This window comes from Phytophthora ramorum, assembly GCF_020800215.1.
Source record: "Phytophthora ramorum isolate Pr-102 chromosome Unknown Phyram_PR-102_s0002, whole genome shotgun sequence".
In the NCBI taxonomy this organism is placed as follows: domain Eukaryota; phylum Oomycota; class Peronosporomycetes; order Peronosporales; family Peronosporaceae; genus Phytophthora; species Phytophthora ramorum.
In genome coordinates, this window is record NW_027150648.1 from 4,942,897 (window position 1) to 4,970,708 (window position 27,812).

Genomic DNA, 27,812 nt, shown 5'->3' on the forward strand with positions numbered 1-27,812 from the left:
TTTACCGTACACCCTCTTTAAAGTACGGAAAACACGCCAGTCCTTTCGACCCAAAGCCGAAGAAGCTCAATGGGGGACAATGGACGTCGGTCGTCGTCTTCGGGCGGCGAGGAACCCGCATCTGCGGCCTCTCCACCCGATGCACGCCAACCACCGGATGCACCTTCATCCTGCGCGTCTCACGAGCCTCCTGCCGCGTCCAACGGCGCGCCACAAGTCGAGAACGAGGCTCCAACAGCTGCCGAGTCCCGCGTCGCCAATTCCGCAGCCTCCCAGCGGCCCCCACGGCCCGAAACGACGCGCAGCACGTCGGCCGCTCCACCAATCAGCAGACGCCGCAAGAACGGGTCGAATCGCGGCGCTAGTGGCAGCAATACGCCGTTGCAAACGCCGCCAGAGGTTCCCGAGCCGCCGTTGCTGTCGGACTCGCAGTGGGAGACGGAGATCGCGGGCTTCGGCTCGGTGCTTAACAACGTTTTGCGCTGCGTCACGAACCGCGACCTGGTGGCGCGCACGGCCGCGTACATGGCCACGTTCCCGCAGCACGCGCTGCGCTTCCAGATCAAGATGAAGCAGGTACTAGACGCTAAAACGACGCTTAAAACGCTGCTTCCGCCACTAAAACCACACCCAAAACCCTCCTTCATGTTGTGCTGTGTGGCGGAGCTTAATAGAATAGACAGTAGCTGCGTTCTCCCTACCTTGTTGTTGTGTGAGCTGGTCAAAAGTTCTAACAGAGTCTTGTGTGTCTTTGTGTCTTGTGACTGTAGCGCGCGTATGCGGACGGAGCGAGAGGGTTCCAGGCCAAGCTGATGCTCTTCTACGTACTGCACGAGTTCCTCAAGTCTTTCGACGGGGAGCGACTGCTGCAAGTGCAGCGTGAGTGGTTCCAGACGGTGGACGAAGTGCTCAACGCCTGTGCTAGAGAGATCCGCTACGGCGACAAGAGGGCGGCGGAGGAGAACCGGAAGCGCGTGTTCAAGGTGACGTGAGGTGATGGCTGTGACTTGATGGGAGACTAATTGATGGCAACTTGCTCATTGTGCAGACGCTTGCTCGCTGGGAAGAGCTGAAGCTGTATCCGAGGAAGATCAAGGCCTGGAAGAGCCTGGTCATGGGAGAGTTCAAGCCTCGAAGAGCTCCAGTGCCGCTTCCGCGCGGTGAAGCGGAACGACAGGCTGAAGCTCCTGACCAGCTTCAGCAGTTCGAACTGCCGCCGCCTAGCACCCCCCAGCTACAGCTCGATCGGTCCAACTGCCCCCTGGTTTTCGAGCGTGGCAGCTTCGAAAGCAAGCCGGAAGAAAAGCAGCACTGGCGATACACGGCCATTGCCTTCATCGACATCCTGTCGCGGTGTCTTGGTCTGAGTAGCGACATCGCGCTCACCGCCTGCATCTTCTTCCACCGCGTCTTCGATCGAGGCATTTACGCTCAAGAGCGGTACAAATTCGCTGCAGCCTGCCTCTTCCTTTCGGCGAAGGCGTCCAGCAAGCGTATGAAGCTGCTGCGTATGGTGCGCGTCATGTACGACATTCTGGAGACCCCACTGTTTGCTGGCGACGAAGAGCTGCTCGAGATCGAACGTCTCCAGCTGCTCTACTACGAGATGGAAGTGCTGCAAGGCATTGACTTCGAGCTCACCACGGAGATGCCTTTCTTCTATCTGCGCCGGGTGCTGGAGAAAATGCCGGAGAAGTGTACGTGCTTCATCGTGATTGATGCACGAAAGCCATTGTGCGTGCTGCTGACGATTCTGCTGTGGGTACTTGTTGACGATTCCACAGTCCGCGATGCCATTAACGATGATGCGCAAACTGTCCTTGAAGAATTGTGCGTATACCAAACTGACTTGCCATAACGTGCGGAGCTGACATTACGATGATGGCGTGTAGGTTCTTCCTCCCAGTGTGCGTGGATATCTCGCCCAAGTTTCTTGGGGAGGCGGCAGCTTACATCGCAACCTGGAACAAGGGCAAAGAGTTCAAGTTCACGTGGTGCAGCCCGACCCAGGAAGGTCACGTTTTCAATGAGCGGACAGCGAGTATGCGCTTCATCTGTTTGTTGCGGTTGTGCGTTGCGCTCACTCGTATATTTGACGTTTGTACAGAGAATGCGCTGCGAAGCTACCGATCGCTTCAGATCTGGAAGAAGGGCCAACAAACACACTTCAATGCGCTGGTCAAGTCGTCGAGCTTGCTGGAAGATGACGAAGCCGCGAATCTCAAGCAGGTGTTCAAGCCTCAGCTTGGCGGTCTACGGCTTGACCCCTCAAATATTTTAAACGTGGCGGAGTTCACGAAGAAAACTGAAGAGGACACCAAGGAATGGGTCAAGAACGGCAGGAGGAATGACGGCGGCAATCGCTCGAACGCTCAGCACTCCTCCAGACGTGACAACCGGAACTCATCTGGGGGTAAATCTACGTCCACGTCAAGAAGGTACCAAGACGAAGACGAACCCCGTATCAAGCTGGAAAATCTCAAGGTGGAGAATCGGCCAAAAGCAGCTGCTCGGGATGAGGAGCATCGCTATGGACGGACAGACGACCGCGACCGGGATCGCTACCGACAGCGTAGTCGTAGCCGAAGCCACAGCGGCAGCGACTCCCGATACGGCAGGAGTGGCGGCTCCGCTGGGAAGTATGAACGAGACGACAGCCGGGGCCGTAGTGGAGATCGTCGGGACCGATATGATTACGATGACTACGACGACAGCGGCGACAGAGATCGCTACCGCAAACGAGGTGATGACAGGTACGGATCCCGTGACAAGTCTTCCAACTACGACAGGGACGATCGGAGTTATGATCGACGTGGTAGCCGAGACATCGAGTACCGCCGCGATCCTTCGTACTTCGACCGTCGCGACCGCAGGTCAGACCGCGACAGCGGAAGTGGCCATCGTGAACGCGACAGTCGCAGCAACAGCCGTAGCAGAAGCCGGTCTCGAAGTCCACGGGAATCGTCGAGGAGCAGCAAGAGGCGCAAGCGAAACTACAGTCGGGACCGCTCGGACAGCCGGAGCCGCAGCTCGAGCAGAAGCCACAGCCGAGACCGAAGTCAGTACTATCGAGCTCAAGATCCGTCTCCGTCGTCGTCGTCCAGAGCTGCGCGATCGGGCAAATCGAAAGCGAACAGGTATGTACCTGCTCACTCCAGCCAGCGGGACTCTGAGCGCCCACGCATCAAGCAAGAGCGGAGCACAGCGTGATGGATTCACAATTGATGACCGACATGGACACAGCGTGCGTAGCGGTTTACTAGTAGCTCGTTGAGTAAATCAGTTGTGTATGGGTATGCATGACTAACCGCGATTGCTGTGTGAACTGTAGTACCGCTGCGTCTCCAGAAACAACGACAATACCGAAAGCGCGTGCGTTTTCGAGGGCTGGGACTTGAGTGGCGTCCAGTTCATGTTTCTGCAGGTGTGGAGGGGTTTGGAACAGCAGAAAATTACGACAAGAGCTCCTGGTAGGCAGAGTGCGTGTTCGAGCGGCTATACATTTTGCTTTGATACGAGGGAGGCGGGCTTGCTTCTTGTTAGTGCGTTGCGTTTTGAATTCACCTGCCGGGGTCCCGTTCGCTCACAGATACTCTGTGCGTTGTGTGGTGCTCCTTGTAGACGTCGACGGGCGCATCGAGGAAGGGGGCGAGCATCACGTGTATACCAGCGCAAGTACCTGGGGGATTGAAAGCCAAACCGTAAAGACACAAGGATGAAGGAGAGTACAAGTACGATAAGTGATGTGAACGGCAAAGGTAATGTGGCAAACGAATTGAACGGTTGTCTCAAGACTACTTCGAGATGAAGGACCCCGAGCACATCAAATATGCAGCGTGCTAACCATGTAGATCACGCTGCGTTGGTCAATCAATATGAACGAAAGGACGGATGCTAGCCCAGCGCGTCGTGCAGCTCAGTAGTACGAGCCCCAGCCCGAAGCCGAGCCCCAGTCCGACTTGACCGGCTTGCCGACGGCGCACGCGATGCGAGGAGTGGCTTTGCCGCAGACGGCGTGCAGGATGATGTTCCACTCGGGCGTGTTCTCCTCCGGCAGCGGGTAGTTGAAGTCGTAGTACTTGGCGCTCACTTTCTTCTTGTGGTCCAGCTTGAAGTCGCCGAACTTGCCGGCCAGGTCGCCCTTCTCGCAGACGAGCGGGTCCTTGACGTACGTGTCCGGGTTGCAGTTGTACAGGGGCGTCTTGAGCAGGCACTCGTCCGTGCCTACGAACTCGGAGTTGGGGCCGCACGCCAGCAGCGGGTCGTAGTGGTTGCCAGTGACGGACAGGGCGCACTGCTCGAAGGACTCGGAGTCGCCGTCGTTGGGCCACTTGACGTGGATGTGCCACTTGTACTCGGTCACGTCCTCGGTGCAGTTGCCGTCGAACGCCATGATCTCACTCTGGTCCACGTCGCTGAAGTCGAGCTCGGCCGTGATGGCGGCGAAGGTGGAGAACGGGCCCGCGTACTGGACGTTGATGGTGCCGCTCACACCCGCAGAGTACTCCGGGTCGAACGTGTACAGGTACGCCGGCAGCGCGTTGTAGTATCCGTCGCCGTAGCTGCCTTTGTCACCGTAGTAACTGCCTTTGTCGCTGTAGTAGCTGCCTTTGTCGCTGTAGTAGCTGCCTTTGTCGCTGTAGTAGCTGCCTTCGTCGCTGTAGTAGCTACCTTCGTCGCTGTAGTAACTACCTTCGTCGCTGTAGTAACTTCCTTCGTCGCTGTAGTAGCTGCCTTCATTGCTGTAGTAGGTACTTTCATCGTCGTAGTAGCTGCTGCCTTCGTCGGCTTGGTAGTTGCTGCTGCCGTCGTCGCCGTACTCGTCGGCTGGGACGACGGCGGCAAGGGTCGCGAGGGCGCAGGCGGCGAAGATCTTGGAGCTCAGCATCTTGGAGTGGTGCTTGGTGCGTGGCAAATCGAAGAGTGAGCCTTCGGACCGAGCTTCCTGCGGAGGGTGGCACGAGGTAAGACATCGGCCGGACCCTCCCACTGTTCGCTGCCTGGGTTTACCTGTGGCGGATGGCTGTGAATCAGGAGATGACGACCGGATTCTCGGCTCACGAAGGCATCATCTTCATCGAATCGAGGAGACACTCAAGTGACTGAACCCATTGGCAGTTGACCAGGTTACGCGTCGAAGGTGGCTTTCCAGTCCTCCTCCACTAGCAACGCACCCATTCGGTGGCAGAAGACCTTGTCCACGACGCTATACGACTCGTCGAGCGCGTCGAGGAGCGCCTGCGTCTGCTGCGCCTTGTCCTCGACGCTCTCGTGGAACAACGGGACCGTCTCGAACGAGGCCTCCACGACAGTCGAGGTGGACGGCTGGCCTGGCCCTTGACGAGGCACTCGCCGCAGCTTGATGCAGCCTCGCTTGTGGAGCTGCGTGCCTGTGAACTTGGTGCCGCCGATCTCCTGGATGTCTCCGCTGCCAGCCCACACGATCATGACGCTGCCGTCTTCATCCAAGTATCTACGAGCGGTGTACTTGCCTTCCACCGTGGACGTGAACCCTTCGTAGCGCGTCCGAACGTTGAAGGAGCGCGCTATGATGCCAGTCTACACACAACAAAACCAGCATAGCTCAGCTCCAAGTCATCCTCCCAACCACAGCGCTGCTCGAATGTACCTGCAGATCGGACGCACGGCGGACGTGACGATCCAGCCCGTACCCACAGCCGAAGAACCGCCAGTAGGCGCCAGCGGCCACCTCCAGCCCGAACGGCAGCATGCCCCCGCACTGCATGTCGAGCCTACAACCTGCGCTAACGTCGGGGTCCCAACGCACCATGTCTCTGCCCATGGACAGCCCCGAGCGGAAACTCAGCGCTCTACTGGTCGCCAGACTCTGGCGCTGCGTCTCCAGCCTCAACCTGACCACAATGGCCAGCTGATCCGCGTAAATCTCGTCCGCGGGGTCTGTCGTGAGGTCCCAATAGCGCTGCTGCTGCTTGGCCTCCACTCTCTCCACCTGCTCTTGCTGTCGACATACAAACGCCAAGGATTTTCATCAGTCGTACCGTAAGTTGAGGTTGCCTATAACTCATCGACTAACCTGTCGACTGTCACATTTTTGGAGCAGTTTGAACATCTCCACCGACATGTTGCGCAGCTCGACGTGCGCCTCCTTGAGCTGCTGCCGCTGCTGCTCCACGCGCACTCGCTCCTTGAGTTGGCGCTCGGCGATGCCGTTCCAGAGCGATTTTTGGTCCGTTTTGAGCACTCCGCGGTCCAAATTTTGCACCGAACTGATGACGCCCGCGGACGACGAGCTCTGTAGCTTGAGCCGCTTGACCTTGAGCTCCAGATCGCGCACTTGGTGCCGGAAGAAAGGCAGCTCCACCTGAATGCGGCGCACGCGCTTTTTGCCGCAGGTTTTAGTCGCATTTGTGTCGCTGGAGGTCTCTCGAGCATGCGCGTCGTGAGGGCCTGCATCGATCCCGTTGACTAGCGAGCCTGCGAGCTCCCCGCACGCCTTGGACGTCTGTGCCGCGTCCTGCATCGAGCCGGTTTCTGAGGCGCACAAATTGTGTCGAAATAGACAATAATGTTTTACATGGACTAAAAGACACCACATTTCGGACTAAAACTCTGGAAAAAGGGCGGGAACTGGAGTGGCCTCCCATTGGCTAAAATACCTCGATACTTTTACCTTTTCTCAATTCGCGCCATATTCAAAGAGCGCGCCAGGCATCTGCCGCCTGTCACTCTCGTGCTTGTGCTGCCTCAACCTGCACCCGCAGGTCAAGATCCAGTGCCTCAGACAACAGCGCAGACGATTTTGCGTACAACCCGGCCTCTTGCAGCCTAGTAGAAGACCCGTGAGCGACGTTCTAGGACGCGCAAGTTGAAGCTCCTAGTCATGGACGAGTCCGGCCCCAAGCGGGCGATTCAGAGCGGTGTATCGGACCTCGCGGCCTCTAAAGCAGCCTCCGACCTCCAAGAGACAGCAGCAGAGACGCCGATTCGCGTGAAAATCACTCAAAAGAGCGAACAACAGGTCCCAGACTGTCGTGGGACTAAGACGCTGGTGCAGGCTCCTACAGACGCAGCAGAGACAGAAACGACGTTGCCAGAGCCAGAACAGGAGCTAGATATGATGCAGACGCCCGAGAATGACGAGATCAGCGTCCTCTCCAGCGATGTGTCACCCCATGATAGTGATTTTGATTTCCTGCAGACCAGCACAGACGACGGTCACGCAGGTTTCTCGCTGCTGACGCCGTCTCCTCATCGAAGACGGGCTTTTCTAGGCAGTTTAGAGCTGGAGATGGGGCCGGTGGGGTCCCCGCCGCTGTCAGGCGCGTCGAGTGTGGCGTGCTCGCCCTCCAGGTTCTTCAAGTCGCCATTGGTGACGAGAAACAGCGAGAGGCGAGCTGTGAAGACTCCTCAAAGGAGGACTATTGTGCCCATGAGACTGACGACGCCCAAGAGGCTGCTGGAAGCCATCGACTCGCTCAGCCAACAGGAAGAGAAGGAGCTGGCTCCCATTGAAGAGGAGAGAGAAACCAAACGGGAGACTCAGGTGTCAGGAGCACGACTGAGAAAGGCTTCGACGTCGGCGACCCCGCCACGGACTCCAGCGAGGAAGCAGCGACGGCTACATGATGTGTTTGGTGATGACGAGACCCGTGAGAGCATTCGTGGTGCGTTGAAGTCGCCCGCTCTCGTCGGCAAGAAGACGTACCGTGTTGACACATCGTCGTGGTTCGATGGCGACGACATTCACTGCGTTCCGAGTGGATTCATGACCAGTCCAAGCGAGCACGACTCTTTTTTCTCCTTCGCGAACTCGCTTTCACCCCTCATGCCTGCAGAGGAGTTTGATCACAGCTTCATGTCTGTGAAGCTCTCGCCGCTCGTGTCGCTCTCTCCTTATGAACTTCCGAGACTGTACGTAAAGCTGCGTTGAGATTGGTTTGTGCAAGCTGTAACGGTTTGCTACTCTTGCGCTGTACAGACTCCCTCCATTTCCTGAACAGGATCAAAAGAGCGACCAAGTGAGTAGCCCAACTGCTGGCATGTCAACAATTCTGAAGACTCCGACGACCAAGAGGAGAAGGCTGTCACCGGCTGGCTCTTTGGTGGGCGGTGGCATTTCAGCGCCTGGGTCTGCGTCGGCATTGGTCTCTCCAAGCTTTTTAAGCGAGTCTTTCCCAAACATTCAGGCTTCCACAAGTGCGACACCGGGAAAGGACGAGCGGTCTAAGCTTGGTAGTCACAGCGTCATGAAGATGAAGCTCCACACGTCATTTGGCGCGCTCGACTCGCACCCCGCGCGCGAAATGCAGGCCATCAACAACAGTCTGTACGTTGTCAACCGTTGCTCAACATCGCGCATAACAAGACGAAGTTATGGACCATCAAACTTACGTGTGTGGTTCTATGTGTATGAGCAGGAAACGGAAGAAGTACGTTCGCCGACGCAAAGCCGAAGACCGCCAGCCATCCTCCTCCAATGTTCAGCGTAAACTACTGCAAACTCCAGTGAAGACAGCAGCGTCACCGCGGACAAGATCACCGCTGCACCCGTGGAACGGGCAACCAGCTCCTGCCAATATGTTCAAGACCCCGACACCTCGAAAACTTGCCCCGTCACAGCAACTTGCCAATCCCGCTGATGCACCTTCGTACGCTACACCCCCATCACCACCCGTCGCGCGCAGGTTGATTCCCGCTGCAGAGCCAACCGCAGCACCGCGTACACCAGTCATCAACATAAGGAAGCGGAAAGTGTCCCAATGCGTGTCAAAGCCCTCTTCGATGGCCAACCTATCGGGTATGAAGTTGCGGAAGTCGCCACTGGGAGCTCGTCACCCTGTGGCTCCACCCGTAACACTCGCCAAGCAAATCAAGCTGGAAGTGACAGCGACGCCGCCTGGGAAATGCACCAGGCTGACTCCGCAGAACAACAGAGGCACAGTTGGGATGCCTACACGAGATGGCAGTATGCTCAAGACGCCGGCACCAATCGGAGCGTCGACTTCCCTGAAGATGTCGCTGCACTCAGCATCGAAAGCCCCACTTGGCCTTGGCGTGGTGGTGGTGCCGGCCCAGGTACCCAAGAAGGCGCCGTGCAACTGCAAAAAGTCCAAGTGCCTCAAGTTATACTGCGAGTGCTTTGCCAGTGGTGGGTACTGCGACGAGAGCTGCAATTGTCTTGGCTGTGCGAACACGACCGCGACGGAGGAGGTGCGCCAGCAGGCTATCGCAGAGAGACTGGAGAAGAACCCCAATGCGTTCAAGCCCAAGATCGGTGCTACACCTGCCGTGCTAACGTTGGCCCCGGGAGGTGCTCGTCGGTTGACTGTCGCACCCGGCGGTAGTCACGCTTCCTCAGGCTCCTTTGTGTCGCCTAAAGGCCAGTTAAGCATCCAGCAACAGCAACAGTTTTTGAGCGCAGGGTTGGTGGCCACCAAGATGCACAAGCATGGCTGTCACTGCAAGAAGTCAGCGTGTCAAAAGAAGTACTGCGAGTGCTTCCAAGCGGGCGTGCCGTGTGGCGAAAACTGCCGCTGCATTGTACGTAAACCCTGCTCTTGTTGGTTCCCCTCACGAATAACCCAACCTTGTGTTCCTTCTCTCTCTGCAGGAGTGCAAGAACCAAGCACCATGCATAACTCATGCAAACGGCTTGGCAACGCCAGGCTCAGCTGCCGGCGGCACTCCGTCGCGTATTGCGAACGAGCTCGACGAAACCTTCGTATCTCCTGTTCTTCGGACCGTTCGCCAGCATATGCGCATCGATCGGGAGACGTGGACAAGGAACTTTGCGTCGCCATTCGAGGCCTCTCCTGGTCGCAAGCAAGAGCGCACCGAATTGTTCCGTTCAAGGTTGCTTGCCTCCACGGGAGGCACTAGCTCTGGCGGAATATCGTTGGGTGTGCGAAAGAGGGCAGCGCAATTCACATCACCAGCTACACCTCAAGTGGCGAGTCGAATTAGTGCCAAGCAACCTCGCGGTATGTCACCGATCAGTGGAGAGAGCGACAAGCAGCGAGGCGGGGAGCAGGACGGAACTCCGCTCAGGCACATTCAGCAGTACTCGTTCGCGGACAAGGCCAAAACAATTGTCGGGAAGGCTGCATTATCGGCAGTGGCAAGATCTTCTGCTGGAGCTGAGCGGATCTTCGTCCTGCCGCTGTTTGGAGCGAAGCTTCCTCCGTTGGAGAGCTGCTCCAGTGCGCTGATCTTCCGGTTCCTCACGAATGCTGACTTGCATAATGCCAGCCTGGTGAACCACCTGTGGAACCAGGTTGCTCTGGGCGACACCGTGTGGGACCACGCCAACTTCATCCCAACTGAGGCGAATGCTGCGGCCTCGCGGCGTTCGCAGAAGAAGAACAGGCTCACGACGCCCAACAAGACAAGCAACAACAAGCAAATGGTGGCGATCAAGCGCGAACCGAATCTTGCAGTGCTGTCGACCCTTAGGTAAGTAGGACACTACGCAGTAGGAAACACACATTATGAAGATAATTATTAGTGTAGTATGTAGGAAGGTAGGAATTGTATTAGGAAGTACACAGCAGACCAGCAACCAGAGACCCAAACGAATGCGTTGACAACGTCTGCTGTTTTGTCTTCGTGCATACGACTGACAGTAGCGTCAGGAGCGCAGAAAATCGCTCACCTGTCCATAGCCCCCTTCCACTCGAGGAACCACAAGCAATAGTATGCACACGCCAACCGCCATCGTCACCCGAGCCGATCACACGGCTACCACCAATTCGAAGCCTTGAGGTCAGGTTCGTTATGCTTGTGGTGAAAGTTTCGGCATGCGGCGTGGGCTGTCCAGTGAAACGTGCTGCATGCGCACAGCACCGAGGATGATTTCAGGCAGCTCTTCATCTGATTGGGCCTCAAGCAGGAAAGCCATGTCCACCACGAGAGACTTGGTCACGCCTTGCACCATGCCCACGACAGTGTTCGCAACCGAGTTGGACGAGATGTCGATGTCCACTTCAAAGTAGTTATCTCCACGGTGGTACGGACACTTGAGCTTGTTGCCGAGCAACGTCGGCTTGGAGCCGACCGATTGCTTGATAATGAAGCTGCCCTCGACGACGGTGGGAATGAGCTTGAAGCGCGAGTTCCGGAACTGGTCGTCGCCGTCGAAGAAGTCGTTCAGCAGCTCCGAGAAGGCGGATCCGTCCTCGAACACGTTGTCCCGCACCGGGTGGAAGTAGAACACCATGCACGTGTTCTCTGGGCCCGGAATGATCATGTTCACCACGAACGTAAACTTGCTGCTGGTGCGGCCGATGCTGTCCGGGCGAGACGAAATGTTGTACCTCTCAGCCGCGCTTTCGAACGACAACAAGTCCACACCCACAGTATGGAACATCGCTGGCCCCGAGGAGATCTTCTTGCGGTCGGTCAGGTAGTTGTGTCCGCGCACGCTAAAGAGTGAAGCATCAGGCTCAGCCCACATCTTCTCCGGAAGACTTGTCTGGAGCTTCTGCACACCCATGACCACACCCATGGAGTCCACGCTCGTGCGTTGAGTCACAGCAGAATCCTCCTGACCAGCATCCGCGCTTTCACCCTCCCCAGCAGGCGCCATCGAGACGTTAGGTGTGATGAAGTCCGTAGCACTCATTTCGTCGCGAATGCCCACCACGCTGCGTAGCATGGGCATGATCAAGTCGACATCCATGCCGAGCTGGTTGTAAATGCGCGACCAGCCTGCAGGGTCGTATCGGAGCACGTACGTGACCAGCGTGCGAATGGATCCATTTGGGACGCGCTGGGGGGCGATGACATAGCCACCGCCCAGAAGATTGGCGCGAACGTAGTTGTGGCGCACACGACACTCTGGGTGCTCGATACTCTGGTACATGACGAAGTACGACCCGTCTTCTTCACGCCGCCAGTAGCGCATGAGCACGAGATCACGAGCTTTTTGCCACAGCGGCCACAGGTGCGTCGGGCGCTGCGTCACGTAGACGATGTCGGCGTGGTCATCCAGCTGCTGCACCACGCGCATCGTGGCCGTGGCCGAGTCCCACCGCTGGAATCTCTTGGGGTTCATGATGAGCCTGAAAACCTCCGTCGGGGATCCATGCACCACTTGCGAAACTCGGAAGCTCGGGATCTCGGGCGCCTGCGTGGGAGTCACCGCCGCGCAGCACACCGCAATGGCCGCGAGCGCCGTCATGAAGCTCAGCAGCATGTTGTTCGCGAACGAGTACATGCTGCTAAAGCTCAGCGCGGCACCCACGAGCGCACTGAAAATGAGTCCGTTCGTCGTGGCCGCATGCTGTGCGTACAAGTTGGCGGCCACATTGGGCCCCAGCGGACACTCCTGCATGATCCGGAGTCCGCCTTCCACCCTGGCGAGCCACCACGCCTGCTCGGCCTTGACGTTGTCCGCGTCCAAATTAAACAGGGACACAGTGTCTTCGTCCGCCTTCAACATCCTCGGGACGTGCGTGGGCGTGGGGAAAATCTCGGCGTCCGTCTTGAGCTTGCGCTGGTGGGCCACGAGCTCCCTGAGCGACCGGACGGCGTTCTCCAGCGCGCGTTTCCATTCCTTGGCGCTCTCCTCGCTCTTGGCGCCCAGGTCCAGGAACCGGTCCTTCCTGTAGGACTTTTCCCCGGCGATGGCGTCCCCCACGGCGAACGTGATGCGAAACATCCAGACGGGGCCGTGGTGCTTGTGCTTCTCCTCCGAGTTGAAGACGGGGCTCACGACGCAGCCGTCCGTGAGGATGTACGTGCCTCTGGGAGCCGGGTCGCCGCGTTTGCGGTAGTAGCGGAGCTGGTTCCCGTCCAACAAGAAGTACCGGTCCACTGGAATGACACAAATTATGCTACATGAGTTAGAGCGCTTCTACTGGGGCGTTTGGGGTGATAATTGCATGGCTGGAGAGAGCGTACGCCAGATGAGGTTCATGTGGTCGCGGCGCTTGGTGAGCCAGCCCTCCATGGTCGCGACGGAGCTGCAGAGGTAGCCCTCGGGGACGGAAGGAGAGTGACGATTTATGTGGCGGATTCACGACTGCGCCGGATTGTGAAACTTTGGTCAGCTGCAATTGGACAGAAACGGACCATTAGGTGAGATTATGCCTCGTCGTTTGTGACAGGACCACACAAAATATACACAAATTGCACTTGACAGGGGGACAACTTGTTCAACCGAGTTTATTGCTCGACGGATCTCTTCTCCTTCGCCTCTCACTCTTTTGAACAGCAATTCGACCGAGTGCATGGTCGACTGGTAGACTGCAATCGCAGCCTTGCAGCGGAGACCTGAGGCATCTAGAAGCCCATCCAACCCGTGTACCAGCGGTTCTTGAACTTGTAGGCGTCCGTCATCTGGCGGTACATGAACACGAAGCCCAGCGCGCAGCCAACGATGGCCACGTAGCGCACGGTCGGGTTGCGCACGTACAGCGCCCACTGCGAGAGCAGGATCATGCAGATGGCAGCCGCCACGTCGTAGCCGCCGACAATCAACCCTTCGTACACGAACTGCTGGCGACCCTGCGGGTGGAAGTACTGGATATTGCCCTTGCGGTCCGCCGAGTACGGCGGCGGGTTGCGGATGATGCAGTAGACCATACCTGACACTGAAAGGCCGTAGAACAGCAGCGACACGGTCATCCAGAGCTGTTTGCGGCACAGCTTGGCCAACACCACGTCCAGGTGCGCGAGCACGAGTTTGGCAGTGACACCTGTGGATGCGAGCGCCGCGACCAGTAGCACGTAGAGGTAAGTCTTGGAGCGCTGGATGGCAAACTCAAAGCCCGTGCGGTGCTTAACGAACGTGGCCATGGCCTCGGCCTCCTTGCCCTGCGAGTAGACGTTGTAAAGGTTTTGCGGGTCCACTTTGGTCTTCTTGGGCATGCGCTCGCCCGCGTCCTGAGAGCGGTCGGGCGCCACATACACGACATGTGGCGCCGACGTGAACTCGTACATGCCGAAGGCCTCTTGGTTGGCTTCGAAGTCCACGACGCCGAAGAACACGTCCAGTCCGTCACGTGTGTCCACTTTGAGTTGCTTGGCGGCCTCGTAGCTCTCTCCAAGCGTCGAGAACTCGGGCGCCACCTGCGCACACGTCTCGCACTTGTATTTGGCGGCCGTGGCCGTGAACAGCAGCACCAGGTGGTACGGACGGTCCGGCCGCACGGCGTAGCGCCCGAACAGCTCGTTCGTGAATGGGATGACGCCGTCGCGCACGCGGTCCTGCAGCTGCACCAGCTTCTCGCCACCCTTGAGCGCCACATCCTTAGCCCGTCTACTCTTCTTGGCGTCCACATCTAGACCCGACCAGCTTGCGACCAGCAGCAGCGTCCCCAGCAGCGCCAGCAAGCGCATCGTTCCCCGCGCCATCGTCGTGCCACGTGGAGGATCGAAAATGAGGAGCGTAAGGAAATCTCAACGCTGAAGTGGAATTTTCACCAATGGAAATGGCGTATGAATGCTCTGTCCAAGTTAAACTGCCTCTGCGCGCGGAAAGTTTAGTACACTAACATCAATGAGACAGGATACGTTGAACACAAAGTTCATCTTTTTGACGAATGAGCGCATGGCTACGTTTGATGTTGGCGACACAATTTAGGTCATTTTGCTCCGCGACCACGTGTCCTGAGCTCCCACTGCAGTCATGGCGGTCATGACGGCGGAGGAGAGCGCGCGGCGTTTCCGCATGGTCTACGTGGGCGCTTCTCTGGTGGCCATGTTCATATCCACCTACAAGACAATGTACACGGACATGAACGCGCCGCCCGCTGCTCCGGGGACCGCGCCGCTGGACGGGACTATTTTGCAGGATTTAGTCCAGGACAACTCGGCGCGCTTCCGCTGGGGCACATACCGACCTGGTCTGTATTTAGGTCTCAAGTCGCGCACTGCGCCGGAATTTGTGTCGACTGGACTATTATGGGGGTCACAAATCGAGGATGTGTCACAAATCAGACACCAGTGCCGCCAAGAGGACCGCCTTCAACGCTACGGGTGGCTCGAGCACGACGGGACCAATTACGGCCTGCAGAAAGTGGAGGACCAATTCAACCGTGTGGAGCTCACGACCAGTTTCGCCCAATTGCAGGGTGAAGACGTACAGGGCTGGGCCGCCAGAGTGCAGGCCGGGCCGCTGAGCCCAAGAGATGAGGTTTTGAGACGCAAGCAGGTACCGAGCAACAAATTGTCGCTCTTCTTCTACGTGGATTTAGGCTGCGGGGACGAAAGTCTGGACCTGGAGTGTCGCCACAAGCTGCAGAACTTGATGGAGGTCGCGGCGGAGCCCACGCCGCTGCAGTGTGGGGCAGAAGGTCACAAGTGTGTGCAAATGGTACTAGAGAGTGAAGCACCTGAAGGTGACAAGAGCACGGCACCGCTGACGTTCCAGATGCAGGTGCAGCTGAAGACGCGGGAGACTGTGCGCGGCGTGGAGCTGCACTATGCTGGCCTCAAAGACACCAATGTGCTCAATGTGAAGGAGAAGCTGGTGTCGCTGGCTCAGCGTCCTGGCGGTGACGGAAACAAGGACTTGAGAGCGGACAAGGAGATCCTGCTGGATAACTTCGTCGAAGACGGAAGCACGCTGGTGGTTGTGCAGGCTATTGTGGAGGTAGACGCTGCAACGTTCGAAGAGGAGGATGTGGTGCTCGATGTGTTGTTTAATGAAGCTGCGGCGTCGAGCGCGGCAGATGGTGTGAAGGCCCCGATCGACAGCCTCATCACTGGAAAGCTGACGGAGTACTCGCAGCAGTTCGACGACAAGTTCGAGCAAGCCTTCCATCTGTCGACCAAGACGTGGCCGACGAATGGTGGCGAGGAAGCCGCGTTCAACGAAAGTGTGATGACATTTGCGAAGGCGGCTTTCAGCAACCTGATCGGTGGCACGGGCTATTTCTATGGCAGTTCGCTGGTGCAGCATGACCCGGAAAGCCCCGAGGTCATTGAATCGCCGGTGAAGCCGCTTTTCACGGCGGTGCCATCGCGCTCTTTCTTCCCTCGAGGCTTTGTGTGGGACGAAGGCTTTCACCAGATCGGCGTGTCGGCGTTTGACGACAGCGTTTCGCGTGATGTGATTGCTCATTGGCTTGGCCTCATGGAAGAGGACGGCTATATCGCTCGCGAGCAAATTCTGGGACAAACTGCGCGCCGTCGAGTGCCTGCTGAGTTTTTGGTACAGCACGTGGAGCACGCGAATCCTCCGACTCTGCTCTTGGCTCTAGAGAAGATGATTGCGTGGCACCAGGACGCCGACTCGGACCAGGAGCTACAGCAGTTCGTGCGTACGATCTTCCCGTTCCTGAAGCGCTGGTACAGCTGGTTCTTGAAGACGCAGTATGGTCCTCGCAGTGCGAGCTTCCGCTGGCGAGGGCGTCACCCGAACGATGGCAAGCTCATTTCGAACACGCTGTCATCTGGACTGGATGACTACCCTCGCGCGTCTCTTCCTAGTGAGAACGAGATGCACGTGGACCTGCTTTCGTGGATGATCCGTTCAAGCGACATTATGGCGAAGCTGGCAGCTTCCATCGATCAGGATAACGAGGTGCAGCGCTTCGAGACGAACAGCGCACACTTTTTGACGGGACTGGACCAACATCACTGGAACGAGGAGGCTCAGTCGTACTTCGATGTTGGGGAGCACAGTGAAGATGGTTTGATCGAGTACCAGGTTGCAATCCGCTGCCGCAACGAGCAAGGCCAGGTGGTCGACGCTACTGCGCCTATTGCTCAGATAGAGACGAAGGAAGTCAAGTGCCCAGCCAGCCACCCCAACTATATGTTCCCGCTGGGCGATGGCCGCGGTGGACTGCAGATGCTTCCTGTGTTTATCCCCCACACCACGAAGCTGCAGCACGTGAAGCACGTCGGCTATGTGAGCGTGTTCCCGCTGCTCTTGAAGGTGTTGCCGCCGGACTCGCCCAAGCTCTTGTCACTGCTGAAGCAAATTACGGACCCTACTCAGCTGTGGTCACCGTTTGGTCTGCGCTCCTTGTCTACACAGGATCAGTTCTACGAACAGGAGAATGCGCCTGGAGACAACCCGTACTGGCGCGGGGCGATCTGGATGAACATGAACTACTTGGCTCTGGATGCGCTATACCACTACGCACAGCCGAGCACGGGCAGTCCGTTCCAGACAGACTTCAGCCAGGCGTACTCTGCGCTGCGTGTGAACGTGGTCGCCAATATCTATCGGGAGTATGAGCGGACTGGGTATCTATGGGAGCAGTACAACGGAAATATTCGTGCCGGGCAGCACTACGGCCAAGGTCAGCGGTGCCACCCGTTCTCAGGTTGGACAGCACTTGTGGTGAACATCATGGCGGAGACCTACTAGTGGATAGGCTTTTAAGGTGTCGTGGATAATGTGAATGGAGCGATGGATTGATATTGTCTTGGTCGACGGCTTTTCCAGTGGTGTTTCGAGCCGTTGAATAGTGCTGGTCTTGTTTTTTCAGCCTGCTTCACTGGAGCAGAATCAGTGTGCTGCTTGTGTTTATACAAGGGCCCAACTATCCATACTGCATGAATACACACAAAGGCATGGAACGTGAATTATTAATTCGCTCCGGCGTGTTATGCCTAACATGCTGAAAGCCTCAAATGAATCCCAACAAGACAAATGATAGCGACGAAGAACGGGACTTCCCCCGCCCGATGAGTTCACACGTTGGAATTTTTTGGCATCGTGGCGACGCTTCTTGCTTTTGCTGGCAGTGTCGTTAGCGTTCGACTGCAGCTTCTGGTTAGTGTCACCGCCCACCTTCGCTGGTTGATGAGCCGTTAGAATAAAAAGCGCTCTTGCCGTGAATGATCCGTTGTACTCTTCCCAGCAGCTTTGGCCGACAATAATGGTCAAGGCTGATCGGATCCTGGAAATCCCATTGCGCGCCGATCGATTCCCACATCTGCGGCTGGGCCGGACGCAGTGAGTACTCGCAAAAGCTCGTTGGATACCAGTCAGCAGTCGCTGCTCAACCTACGTGAAACATTCGCGTCTTGGGCTCAAAACTCTGTCCAAAGTAGTCATTCGCTTATGAGAATCTTGGAGTCGACATCAGTCACAAAACCTCACATCTTTAGTCTTTCGGTCACAAAAAGTTCACTTGTGATATTGAAGTAGTTGTAGGACTAGGAGCACATTTACACGAGATAGTTCGCTGGGCAGGACAGCGGGTCCCAATCGTCCGGTTGTTCGCCTCGAGACATCGGCCGAATAAACCGCCGGGTGAACTTCTGCGAGCCGACAGGAGCCGTAGCGTCGAATGCAATCTGAGCATTTGCAGTGGCAAGAGCGAGCGCCGTCAGTGCGCAGTGGTAGGAGGTGCCGTGGCGCCAGCTCAGCGCCAACTCGTCCAGGTAGTCGTGGTCGATGTACGTGCTGCTGTAGTACCACCACGCCAGCGTGACCAGAAACCCTAGAAATGCGCTCGTGAAGCTGGCGAATGCGTGGCAACCCGTGAAGCTGCGCGGGAAGAACATGGACGACATGCCGAGGCTCAGCGTCGCGAAGAACCCCCACAGCGCCATGGCGTATTTGACGATCTCCAGCACCACAAGACACGCCACGTTCTGTGCACCTTGCATGTACCACGTGAGTTCTCCGCGGGTTTGGCACCAGCACGACAGCGCTTGGGTCACTAGCAAGTCTTCGTTGCTTGAGTCTGTTAAAGGTGACGGGAGCATCGCGAGAGGGTCGGGGATTCCATTGGGCCAATCGTCCTCCTGTCGCGAGTTCTCAATGATGGCGTGCAGAAATGGTTGGCATTCGGAGCTGCCGTTGCTGAGTCGTACGCAGTAGCCGTCGGGTGCGAACGTGAGCTGCTGGACCGCAGTGTCGGCCTCGAGCTCGATGACCGCCCACGAGTGCAGATGCACTGCGATGATGACCAGCATCAGGACTGCAAATTGCAGAACGACCTGGAGAATCTGCAAACTTTCCAGCATGACGATACAGCGGCGCAGCAATAGCAGAACAGCGAGGTGAGAGGTGCAGCAATGATCGAGCAATGAAGTCTTTGACACACAAAAACGTGTAGCCATATCTCCCGCATCAAAACGACAGCCAATCAGCGTCGAGGACGCGGAATTCGAGCACCGAAATGGCTACATCTGCGTCTGGCAGTTTCCTCTCCTGTCATCACGGATTTTGCCTAGTGCTGCGTACTAGTACCAAGAGAAACAAGCTCTACGTCACTACGGACAGTGTCATTGTCATTGCCATTGTAAAAACCATAGATGAGGTTGCTGGAGCGCTTGTCAGCCGTTTTATCCAATGATGTTGAAGGTGAGATCCGGAACCCACTTTGGTCGGGTTGCTGCTCTTCCATTTCGGAATCCTCACCGAAGCTCTCAACGCTCAAGCGCGCTCGGTTCCAATGGCGGCGGTGACGTCTCAGTCTGGCTCGACTTCAGGGTGCGATTTCTTGTGCTTGGCGATCTTCGATCCCGTGTGCGCGTCCACTGGTGAGACCTTCAGCAATTCGTGCGAGTTCAATCGAACGCGATGTGTCTCTGGTGATGATTCGCTGGAGATTGTGGCACAAGGAGCGTGCTCTAGTAGGGAGAGCAGCGCTAATGGCAGTGGGAGTACCTGTCTGCTGGAGTTCTCGTGTCTGGACGTGTACACTCCGGTCTGCGGCTCGGACGGACGCACGTACAGCAACGAGTGCATCTTGAAACGTGCGCACTGCTCGGACCCGACGCTGACATTGTCGTACAATGGCGAGTGTGGTGTTGCCAACAGTTCCAGCAGTGGAGTAGGCGGTGGGGCGGTGGGCTCGACGTCTCTTGACGATTGTGAGGAGACTCCGTGCACGAAGGAGTTTCTTCCTCTGTGCGGCTCGGACGGCGTCACCTACGGCAATGAATGCCTCTTTCATAATGCGCAGTGCGTCAACACGTCGCTCACGCTGGCGTTCGAGGGTGAATGTGTCGCTGCGGCGGGGTCATCGACGTCTTGGGCAGGATTGGGGCCTGCAATTGGCTCGGACGCTGCTGTCAGCTCGGAATCGGCTTCATCGGAGTCCAACACGGCCAGCAGCAGTCGCACGGGCTTCACGCTGGTCGCCATTGTGACGGCGCTGCTAACTATGGCTACACTGTAGCTACAGGGCCGCAGATCTCGTGACACCAAGTGAATTTATGCGGTCGTAGCAGCTCATGCACCTCGTTCGTCTCCTAAGTATCTTGCCAAACGAGCCCTTTGTTTGTTTGATCACCACACCATTTTCTTCCTGACGCTCAGTGCAAATGCGACCGTTCAAATTCCTTGGGACTTGTGTTTCTTGGGCATAACTGCCGTTGCAGGAAGGGAGGACTCAAATGGCTTCTCGTCAACCTCGCAGGGGCTCCGCGTGGGATCCGGACTCGGCCGACGCGCTCTTCGATGATGGAATCAGCGACGATGACAGTCGCGAGCGGTGGAAGCGAGCTCTTCAAGCCCAAGACGAGGAACAGACGCTTCTTCACCGCACCGTGGTGGCCTCGAAACGACAGAACCTCGAGCTGCAGTATGAACGAGTGAGTACGCTTTCTCCAGCCAACCTACTCAATCGTAAGAGAGGACACGCTCCTAATGGATTCGTGTGCGTGAACTCACCAGGTGGCCAAGCAGCGAGCCTTCATTCGGCGCGAAAGACGCAAGTTGTTGCTACAACACGCGCTGCTGGCATCTGAGCGCGAGCGATTCGACGCCTCTCGGTCATCCGACTGGTTTTGCCTTGCCGCTTTTCCTGCAGCTAGTGACCGACGCGTGACTGTGGATGTTGGGGGTCAACTGTTCGAGCTGTCGGCTGCTGTGGCCTTGAAAGACTCCGCTTCGCTGCTCGCTGCTTTCGTTCAGGACGAGTCGCCGCTCACTGCCGCTGAAAGTGGCTGCTTCCGCGTGGATCGCGACTGGCGGTTGTTCCGCCACGTCCTGCGGTTCCTTCGAGATGGCATCTTGCCATCGGACCCGAAGCTGCTGCGGGACTTGTACGTGGAGAGCGAGTTCTGGCGCTTCGAGTCGCTCTTGAAAGCCATCGAGGCCAAGAACTTGGACCTTTGGCAGCTTAAGCAAGGCGACGGTGGAAAAGCAGCAGCGAAAGATACTGGAGCCAAGGATATAGAGGGGAAGGACCCAAGTGCGTGGTGGCTGGACCCTCCAGGGTGGTGGGGAGCAACCACAGGCAGTAAGACCAAGGAAAAGGCAGCCAAGGCGACGCTTTTGAGCACGTTCCAGAAAAGGAGAAGCTCGATGAACACCAAGCCCAAACCGAAGGCGAAGAAGAGCGGCGAGGACGACGACAACGGAATGGGAACGTGGTGGAAGGACTCGAAGTACAAAGGCACCGATTACATGGACATCCTCGCGAAAGACAAGGTTAGACCTGTCGATGGCGCCTCCAAGACACCGCGTAGTCCACTGGTTACACACCACACCTGGGCGGCTTCGATGACGCCTAGGAAGTAATACACACTCTTCAGCTATCAGCTGACCCGTTTAGGCCTTGTAGGACAGGAAGTCGAGCGCCAGCGACTCGAAGTGCGAGAATGGGCAAAGCGGATCCTGCGTGTGGCCTGCAAAAAACACCTCCTCGTTCTCGTAACGTGGCTTGATGAAAAACTCGTGCGAGGCCTCGTCTTCGTACACCTCGAACGCCAACATGGTGCCGTACTGGGGCAGCTGAGCACCCACATCAATCTGCAACGCGCCCAGCAGCGCCACTAGCGAGTTGTCGTGCGCCGAGAAGAAGGAGAGCTTGGCTGGCTGCTTGTTGTCCACCACCGACTTGACGAAGCCGTACACCTCTTTCACGCCGTCTTTGAACGCGCCGTAGCAAAAGTCCTTGCGATGGTACAGTCGCTGCCACAGCCACGTGTCGTAGGCCTCAACCTGCTCAAAGATCTTGTGGTCGACGCCCTCCGGGAACGGCCAGCCGTGCGCCTCACGACACGTGAGTGCGTCACGTACTGCCGTCCACGACAGCGGCTGGTCGTCCGGCACCCCCAGACACTCACGGAGGTGCAGACCCAACTTGTCCATGGCCTCACGCTCGATCTTGCTCCTAAGCTGCAGCACATCGTCGTGCACAATGAGCTCGATCTCGTTGAACACTTGCAGCGGGTGCATGGGCGCCAGCACGTTGCGCGCGTACGTGTGCACGTAGAACTGTGGAGCTTTCTGCTGCTCGAAGAAGCCTCTTAGGAGACACTGCACCGACTCAATGGTGCGCGGGACGCTGCTGGACAGCACGTAGATGTCGTCCACCTGGACGTTGTCGTCCAGGAGCGTTCCGTATCGCTCCTTCAGCGCGCGTCCTTTGCCTGTCATGTGCTCGACGCCCTTTTGCGTCAACAGGCCGTAGGGGAACTGCGACTCCTTTGAAGGTCGGATCACTGGCGGCTGCGTGGCCTCGGCGCCTACAGGCTTGGCAGTCAGTTCCAGCAACTCCAGCTGCTCGGTTGTGGCAACCTTGGAGGCCCAGAAGTCCTTCTCCTCCTGTGTGGCCTGCACCTTCGTTCCGATAGACGTGAGCACGGGCGTGCGATCTCCATGGCGGTGGAAGATGAGCACATGACGCAGTGCCAAGTCGCGACTAGTCGAAGATGTAGCCATTATCAGATGGAGAGGAGCTCGGTGGACGCTTGACAGTCTGCTGGAAGATTGCGAAGTGAACTCTTGAGACAGCGGAGACGACTTGAATTTTATTAATATTGGTGTGGTTTACATGGACGAATCAGATGGACGCTGACATGCGTGTCATCCAAGAGGACAATTGGGGACACGAATTGGACACTCTTACAGCGCGGCGCCTGGTTGCACCTGTAGGAAGTTACGCGCTGCTTGCTGGAACACGGCGAACGGACACAGCGCCGAGTGCTCGTGGCCCGCGAACGTCACTTCTGTTCCTTCGAAGAGCGCCTTGACATAGAACTCGCCCGTGACGCGGTGACGGAACAGCTCGAAGGTCAGCATGGCGCCGTAGCCAGGGATGACGCGCGGAACTTGCAGCTGCAGCGCGTTGACGAGCGCTACAAGCGAGTTATCGTGCGCGGAGAAAAGCGACAGCTTGTGCTTGTAGGCGTCCTGCGTCAACAAAAGAGCAAGAGGTTGGCGAGCAGCTTTGGAGCGACACAACAGACGCAGCACTAACCTCCGTGACGCCGGTCAGGTACGAGTAGATGCGCTGCACACCGGACTTGAAGCTCGCCCGGCAGAAGTCCGTCTTGCCGTATAGGTGATGCCACAGCCAGGCGTCGTAGTCGCACACTTGGGCGAAGAGCTGCTGGTCCAGTCCGTCCGGGAAGGCCAGTCCGTGCGCCTCGCGGCAGATCAGCACCTCGCGCACTTCCGCAAGAGAACAATGTCAGTGGTTACACTCTCTCAGGCACAGTAGCAGCAGCTCAACTGACATCCTGTCCAGGCCACGAGTTTGCTGGAGCCTGCGCCGATAATCTCGCTGATCCGTTGCGACGCGTCTGCGAACCCTGGCGGGGCGTGCAGCTGGAGCTCGTCCGCTAGCATCTTGGCCAGGTCTCGGTATAGCTCGTACGAGTGCTGAGGCGCTAGACTGTTCGAGTCGTCGGCGTGGATCACGAGCACCTCGTGCGTCTTCTTCGTAAGGTCCTTCTGTACATGGTCCAAGAACCTCCTACTGTCGGGCAGCAACCCCCCACACGCCAACTTGTTGTCCGCGTCGACGTCCACAAAGAACTCGGGGAAGAGTCCGGCCAGCATACTCTGCGCCGACCGAATAGTCCTCCGGATGTTGGTGGACTGCACGTGCACTTGGAGGACAGGGTCCACGTCCTGCAGCAGCTTCCTGTATCTCTCTCCGAGTTGTTGACCTTTGGCGCGCATCATCTCGATGCCTTTCGCCGTCAACTGTCCACAAGGCCAGCGTCCGCCCTGCTGAGGCGGTGGAGGAACCTCAAATTGCTGGCCGACGCAGCTTTCTGCGTTATTTCCAGTGCACTCGCCGTCGTGGTACTTTACTACGCGCGTACCGCTGTTGAGTGCGCCTACGACGCGCAGCTCCGCCAGGCGAGAGACCCACAAGTCCGTCTCGTACTGCGTCATGGCCACGTTGGCGCCGACCCGGCGGCTGATGGGGGACCGATCGCCGTGGCGGAACAACACCAGCACATGCTGCAGCTCCAGCTCTTCCTCTGCAGCCTCGGGTGGCGGCGCCATGACCAGCAGCTCTGGAAAAATGATGCGCAAGCAGTTCAACGTTCAGCAACCCTCACAACTCATAACTGTAGCCATCCCATTGGATACCTCCGATAATATATACTTGCTTGCTCCAATATTGCTCGCTCTCATTCTTGATGCGGGGTTCCTTGGTGCTACGGCGTGTGCTGTCCCGCGGGTTCTCGGTATCCGCGGCGGCGCGCGCGTCCCCAGCAGCTTCGATAGACGTGCATCTATCGTTGGAGAGCTGCATCGCCCGCCGCGAGTCGTCCAGTGCACTGGCGGCCTTCGACAAGCTGCCGAGCAGCGACCCACAGGTACTGCAGCGTCTGGCGCTGCTGGTGGCCAAGCGCGGGCAGCCGCATGAGGCTCCGAGGGCCGCGCAGATCCTGCGGACGCTGCTGGATCAGCCGCATTTTGCGGTGGACGATGCCACGCAGCTGGCGGCCATCTACACGCTAGACGCGTGTCTGAGACAGCGCCGGTTGGAGGACGCACTGCAACTGGTGGACGCTATGCAGCAGAAGGACGTCGTGGTGGACCTCCCCGCGGTGTACACGCTGCTAACGGCGCTGGCGGGCGCTCACAGGGTCGACGAGGCAGTGTCCATGTTGAAGAAGGTGATGACGCAACACGACGTGCGCCCCACCGAGCAGACATTCCAGCCAGTGCTCCTTGCACTGATGTCCCAGAGAAGATACGAGGACGTGGTGGCGCTGCTTGAGCACGGTCGAGAGAGCGACGTGGACTTTTCTCCAGAGGTGAGAGGTCAGTGGAAGACACCTGGGGACAGTGGAGAACTGAGTGTGGTTGATTGATTGCTGCAGACGTACGACCCGCTCGTGGACCTGTCGGAGGAGCAGTACACGTCCGAGAACGTGGAGCGACTAGGCACGTTCATGGAGTATGTGAACGACGCGCTGAGAGCGGACGGGGTGAGTGGACAGGTGAGGAGGACACATGATGGACGCTGACTGGTGGTGATGGTACTATTTTGCAGTATTGGGAGGACGGTGATGAGGATGGAGACGAGGGACAAGACTTTGACGATGATGACGACCTTGACGACGACGACTTTGATGACGAGTTCGACTAAGCGAGGTATGCGAGGCTGCGACCCTAATAGATCGATGGCTGTAGAGCCCTCGTACCGCTCGTTGTTGTGGTGTCATTGTCTTGTATTCTTTAGACGTCCATTCCCCTGTAAATAATTCCTACGCACTACTGGATCGCATCGACTACACTTGCTCGGCTGCTGCCCCGAAGCTCTTCAACTAGCTGCTGCGCAGTCGGCCGGCTGGCTGGATCAAGGGCCAAGCACGCTGAGCCAACACGGCGTATACGCGGAGCACAGTCGGCTGAAAAGCTCGGCTGCAATGTACCAGACACGACATCCTGCAAGATTTGCACGGGCTTCAACTTGCTTCCGCCCTCTGTCACAGCGTCGAAGTAGGGGATCCGTCCCGTGTCCAGCTCGGACAACACCACGCCGAACGAATAAATATCTGCCTGCTCCGTGTAGCGGCTGCCCTCCAGGACTTCGGGGGCCGTCCAGTACGGCGTGCCGATGCCTGCTGTCATCGTGAGGTCGATGCGCCCGCGACTGACACCAAAGTCGATCAGCTTGGGCTCCAGCATGTCTGTCAGCAGGATGTTGTTGGACTTGAGGTCTCGGTGGATCAAAGGAGGTGAGTGGCCGTGCAGGTAGTCCAGAGCTTGCGCGATGCCGACGGCCATGTGGATCTTGTCTCTCGCCCACGACAGCAAGTCTGCGTTCTGGTGCAGATAGCTTTGCAGACTCCCGTTCGGAACGAACTCGAGCACCATGACCAAGTTGTTGAGGTTGTTCCAAGCCACGCCGATGAACTCGACGATGTGAGGGTGTGTGAGACTGGCAGTCAGCTCGATCTCTTCGGCGAACGCTTGCACGTTCCCAGCCTTCTGGTCTTTGCTCTGCAGTAGTCTCTTGGCGGCTACCTTTCGTCCGTTGTAGGCGCTGAGCCAGATTTCCCCTGAACTTCCCTTCGACAGCGTCGTCTGAAGCATGAGACTTTCGTACGGAAGACGCTTCCCCTGAAGGTGGTGACTGCCCAGCAGAATCTTGAGCGTCCTACAGGACCCAGCGCTCTCGTAGCCCTCCAAGTGACTTGACAGGAAAGTGCTTTGCGTCGTCATGACGGTGGGTCGGAGTGCTGGCTCTGCCATTTCTGCAGCGTAGTTGGGTACTGGTATCGTGCTTCCACTCAAATACAGCGGAGAGCTGCTACAGAGATCACCCGTAGTCGACATGGTCTCCTCGATCTTGCCCTTCGCTCTCCGTCTCCAGCAAACCCAGCCAAGGCCGATGGCTGCGACCAAGGCAACAGCACCCACGATGATCGGGAGCAAGAGCAGTGTATCGAAGCCTGAATCTGCAGCAAACTCTTCCTGCAACCAGGTCGTGACCCACGCGCTTCCTGTGGGCGTCGTCATCGCGGCCATCTCCTCGTCCGAGAACTCGTCTCTCCTGTGGCACGGAACTGTCATGGCCGTGTACTTGTCGTCCACCGGACACACGTTCCAAGCGGGGTCCTCGGCACTGGACGCCGTGTGAACGGCGTAGACGCTGTACGCAGCTTTCGTGACCGGGTCCTCCCACGAGTGATCTCGCAGCCGAATGTGCGGAGTCATGTCCGAGTCGCCACCTCTCGACCACATCGAGCCCATGTAGCTGCTAGCAGCCGAGTCCACGAAAGTATCCGCTACACACCTCGACACGTTGAGCATTTGCTCGCCTGAACAAATGAGGGTGTAGAACGCCATCTCGTCGTTCGGCTGCGAGCAGTTCTTGAAAGTGCATCCGACGTCGCTGACCTCCTCCTTCGGGACGGCGATGTCGGCCATGGTGTAGTCGCCCTTGGTCCAGATCTGCACGGGGTCGTTGGACGGCGAGATGGCGAACCCTGAGTCCCAGAGCACCGCACGCTGAACGAGTCCGGGCAACTCGCTGAGAGCGACGTTGAAGCGGTTGAGGCGCGTGCTCACGGCAGTTGGGACCGAGTTGAGGGCGACTGCATCCTCCGAATCGCCAGCTTTGTGCCGGATGTAGAGCTGCTGTGCAATGTCGGAGTTGGTTCCGTCGAAGACGAACGAGCTGGTTGGTGAGGTCGCCTCGAGACTGCGCAGACTTATGGTGTGACCATGCGCCATGCTCAAGAGGATTGCAAGAAATACTGTGAGCGCAGTCATGCGACTCGGTTGGCGATTCTCCGAATGCTTGAGCAACGGCACCATGCCGACTTGGAATCGGCTGGTGGCTGCGATTTGCATCGAGTCAGAACTCCCAGGTGGGGTCTGCACATCTGCAGGTCAAGTCACTCGATGTGTACGTCAAATGGACACGCGTTGCATGACCAGCAGCACTTTGTCGAGGCGTTGCAATGTTCAAGAGCGATCAGTGGTCGCTTCCGCCGATCACGCCTGTGGTGGCGAATCCTTGAGCTTCGGACTTCGAAGTACTACATGTATACTACATTCCCACAGTACAGCCCGTAAAGATAGGAATGTCATAGGGAGGGTAGATGTACGGAGCCAGCTGCGAGAGTTGCTCATAGGAAACGGATACGATGTCTACAATGCTGAATGCCAAGTTACTACTATTAAATACGCTAGATGGGCTGTCTGCTAC

The 27,812-nt window shown here is 57.5% G+C and overlaps 13 protein-coding genes across 14 annotated transcripts; 6 read left to right on the top strand and 7 right to left on the bottom strand.

The window, feature by feature from the left end:
* Positions 1–69: 69 nt before the first annotated feature.
* On the top strand, positions 70–3,719 carry KRP23_2935 (uncharacterized protein; the record flags this gene model as incomplete). 2 transcript variants are annotated; one of them, XM_067887726.1, is made up of 9 exons in its annotated part: positions 70–576; positions 771–983; positions 1,049–1,697; positions 1,785–1,830; positions 1,893–2,041; positions 2,108–2,743; positions 2,820–3,244; positions 3,332–3,470; positions 3,622–3,719. In XM_067887726.1, 9 exons carry the CDS (start codon positions 70–72, stop codon positions 3,717–3,719), a joined length of 2,862 nt encoding a protein of 953 aa, XP_067750293.1. The 2 variants fall into 2 exon arrangements, with proteins under 2 accessions (XP_067750293.1, XP_067750292.1); XM_067887725.1 differs by having other exon boundaries at positions 3,332–3,538; positions 3,622–3,705.
* A 197-nt stretch (positions 3,720–3,916) lies between these two features.
* On the bottom strand, positions 3,917–4,888 carry KRP23_2936 (uncharacterized protein; the record flags this gene model as incomplete). The annotated part of the gene is made up of 1 exon (XM_067887727.1): positions 3,917–4,888. One exon carries the CDS (start codon positions 4,886–4,888, stop codon positions 3,917–3,919), a length of 972 nt encoding a protein of 323 aa, XP_067750294.1.
* A 239-nt stretch (positions 4,889–5,127) lies between these two features.
* On the bottom strand, positions 5,128–6,502 carry KRP23_2937 (uncharacterized protein; the record flags this gene model as incomplete). The annotated part of the gene is made up of 3 exons (XM_067887728.1): positions 5,128–5,559; positions 5,630–5,980; positions 6,056–6,502. The coding sequence occupies 3 exons, from the start codon at positions 6,500–6,502 to the stop codon at positions 5,128–5,130; spliced, it is 1,230 nt and encodes a 409-aa protein (XP_067750295.1).
* Positions 6,503–6,862: 360 nt separating this feature from the next.
* On the top strand, positions 6,863–10,438 carry KRP23_2938 (Protein tesmin/TSO1-like CXC 6; the record flags this gene model as incomplete). Its single annotated transcript, XM_067887729.1, has 4 exons — positions 6,863–7,893; positions 7,961–8,308; positions 8,400–9,522; positions 9,593–10,438. The coding sequence occupies 4 exons, from the start codon at positions 6,863–6,865 to the stop codon at positions 10,436–10,438; spliced, it is 3,348 nt and encodes a 1,115-aa protein (XP_067750296.1).
* A 315-nt stretch (positions 10,439–10,753) lies between these two features.
* Positions 10,754–12,931, bottom strand: KRP23_2939 (Protein ENHANCED DISEASE RESISTANCE 2; the record flags this gene model as incomplete). The annotated part of the gene is made up of 2 exons (XM_067887731.1): positions 10,754–12,795; positions 12,883–12,931. 2 exons carry the CDS (start codon positions 12,929–12,931, stop codon positions 10,754–10,756), a joined length of 2,091 nt encoding a protein of 696 aa, XP_067750297.1.
* Positions 12,932–13,263: 332 nt separating this feature from the next.
* Positions 13,264–14,337, bottom strand: KRP23_2940 (Magnesium transporter protein 1; the record flags this gene model as incomplete). Its single annotated transcript, XM_067887732.1, has 1 exon — positions 13,264–14,337. The coding sequence occupies one exon, from the start codon at positions 14,335–14,337 to the stop codon at positions 13,264–13,266; it is 1,074 nt and encodes a 357-aa protein (XP_067750298.1).
* A 274-nt stretch (positions 14,338–14,611) lies between these two features.
* Positions 14,612–17,305, top strand: KRP23_2941 (Mannosyl-oligosaccharide glucosidase; the record flags this gene model as incomplete). The annotated part of the gene is made up of 1 exon (XM_067887733.1): positions 14,612–17,305. The coding sequence occupies one exon, from the start codon at positions 14,612–14,614 to the stop codon at positions 17,303–17,305; it is 2,694 nt and encodes an 897-aa protein (XP_067750299.1).
* An 806-nt stretch (positions 17,306–18,111) lies between these two features.
* Positions 18,112–18,915, bottom strand: KRP23_2942 (uncharacterized protein; the record flags this gene model as incomplete). The annotated part of the gene is made up of 1 exon (XM_067887734.1): positions 18,112–18,915. One exon carries the CDS (start codon positions 18,913–18,915, stop codon positions 18,112–18,114), a length of 804 nt encoding a protein of 267 aa, XP_067750300.1.
* Positions 18,916–19,346: 431 nt separating this feature from the next.
* KRP23_2943 (Four-domain proteases inhibitor) lies at positions 19,347–20,075 on the top strand (the record flags this gene model as incomplete). Its single annotated transcript, XM_067887735.1, has 1 exon — positions 19,347–20,075. One exon carries the CDS (start codon positions 19,347–19,349, stop codon positions 20,073–20,075), a length of 729 nt encoding a protein of 242 aa, XP_067750301.1.
* A 217-nt stretch (positions 20,076–20,292) lies between these two features.
* Positions 20,293–21,421, top strand: KRP23_2944 (BTB/POZ domain-containing protein KCTD6; the record flags this gene model as incomplete). Its single annotated transcript, XM_067887736.1, has 2 exons — positions 20,293–20,490; positions 20,573–21,421. 2 exons carry the CDS (start codon positions 20,293–20,295, stop codon positions 21,419–21,421), a joined length of 1,047 nt encoding a protein of 348 aa, XP_067750302.1.
* A 30-nt stretch (positions 21,422–21,451) lies between these two features.
* Positions 21,452–22,567, bottom strand: KRP23_2945 (Counting factor 60; the record flags this gene model as incomplete). The annotated part of the gene is made up of 1 exon (XM_067887737.1): positions 21,452–22,567. The coding sequence occupies one exon, from the start codon at positions 22,565–22,567 to the stop codon at positions 21,452–21,454; it is 1,116 nt and encodes a 371-aa protein (XP_067750303.1).
* Positions 22,568–22,750: 183 nt separating this feature from the next.
* KRP23_2946 (Counting factor 60) lies at positions 22,751–24,145 on the bottom strand (the record flags this gene model as incomplete). Its single annotated transcript, XM_067887738.1, has 3 exons — positions 22,751–23,038; positions 23,106–23,299; positions 23,365–24,145. The coding sequence occupies 3 exons, from the start codon at positions 24,143–24,145 to the stop codon at positions 22,751–22,753; spliced, it is 1,263 nt and encodes a 420-aa protein (XP_067750304.1).
* A 137-nt stretch (positions 24,146–24,282) lies between these two features.
* KRP23_2947 (uncharacterized protein) lies at positions 24,283–25,241 on the top strand (the record flags this gene model as incomplete). The annotated part of the gene is made up of 3 exons (XM_067887739.1): positions 24,283–24,906; positions 24,973–25,080; positions 25,146–25,241. 3 exons carry the CDS (start codon positions 24,283–24,285, stop codon positions 25,239–25,241), a joined length of 828 nt encoding a protein of 275 aa, XP_067750305.1.
* Between the last annotated feature and the right edge of the window lie 2,571 nt (positions 25,242–27,812).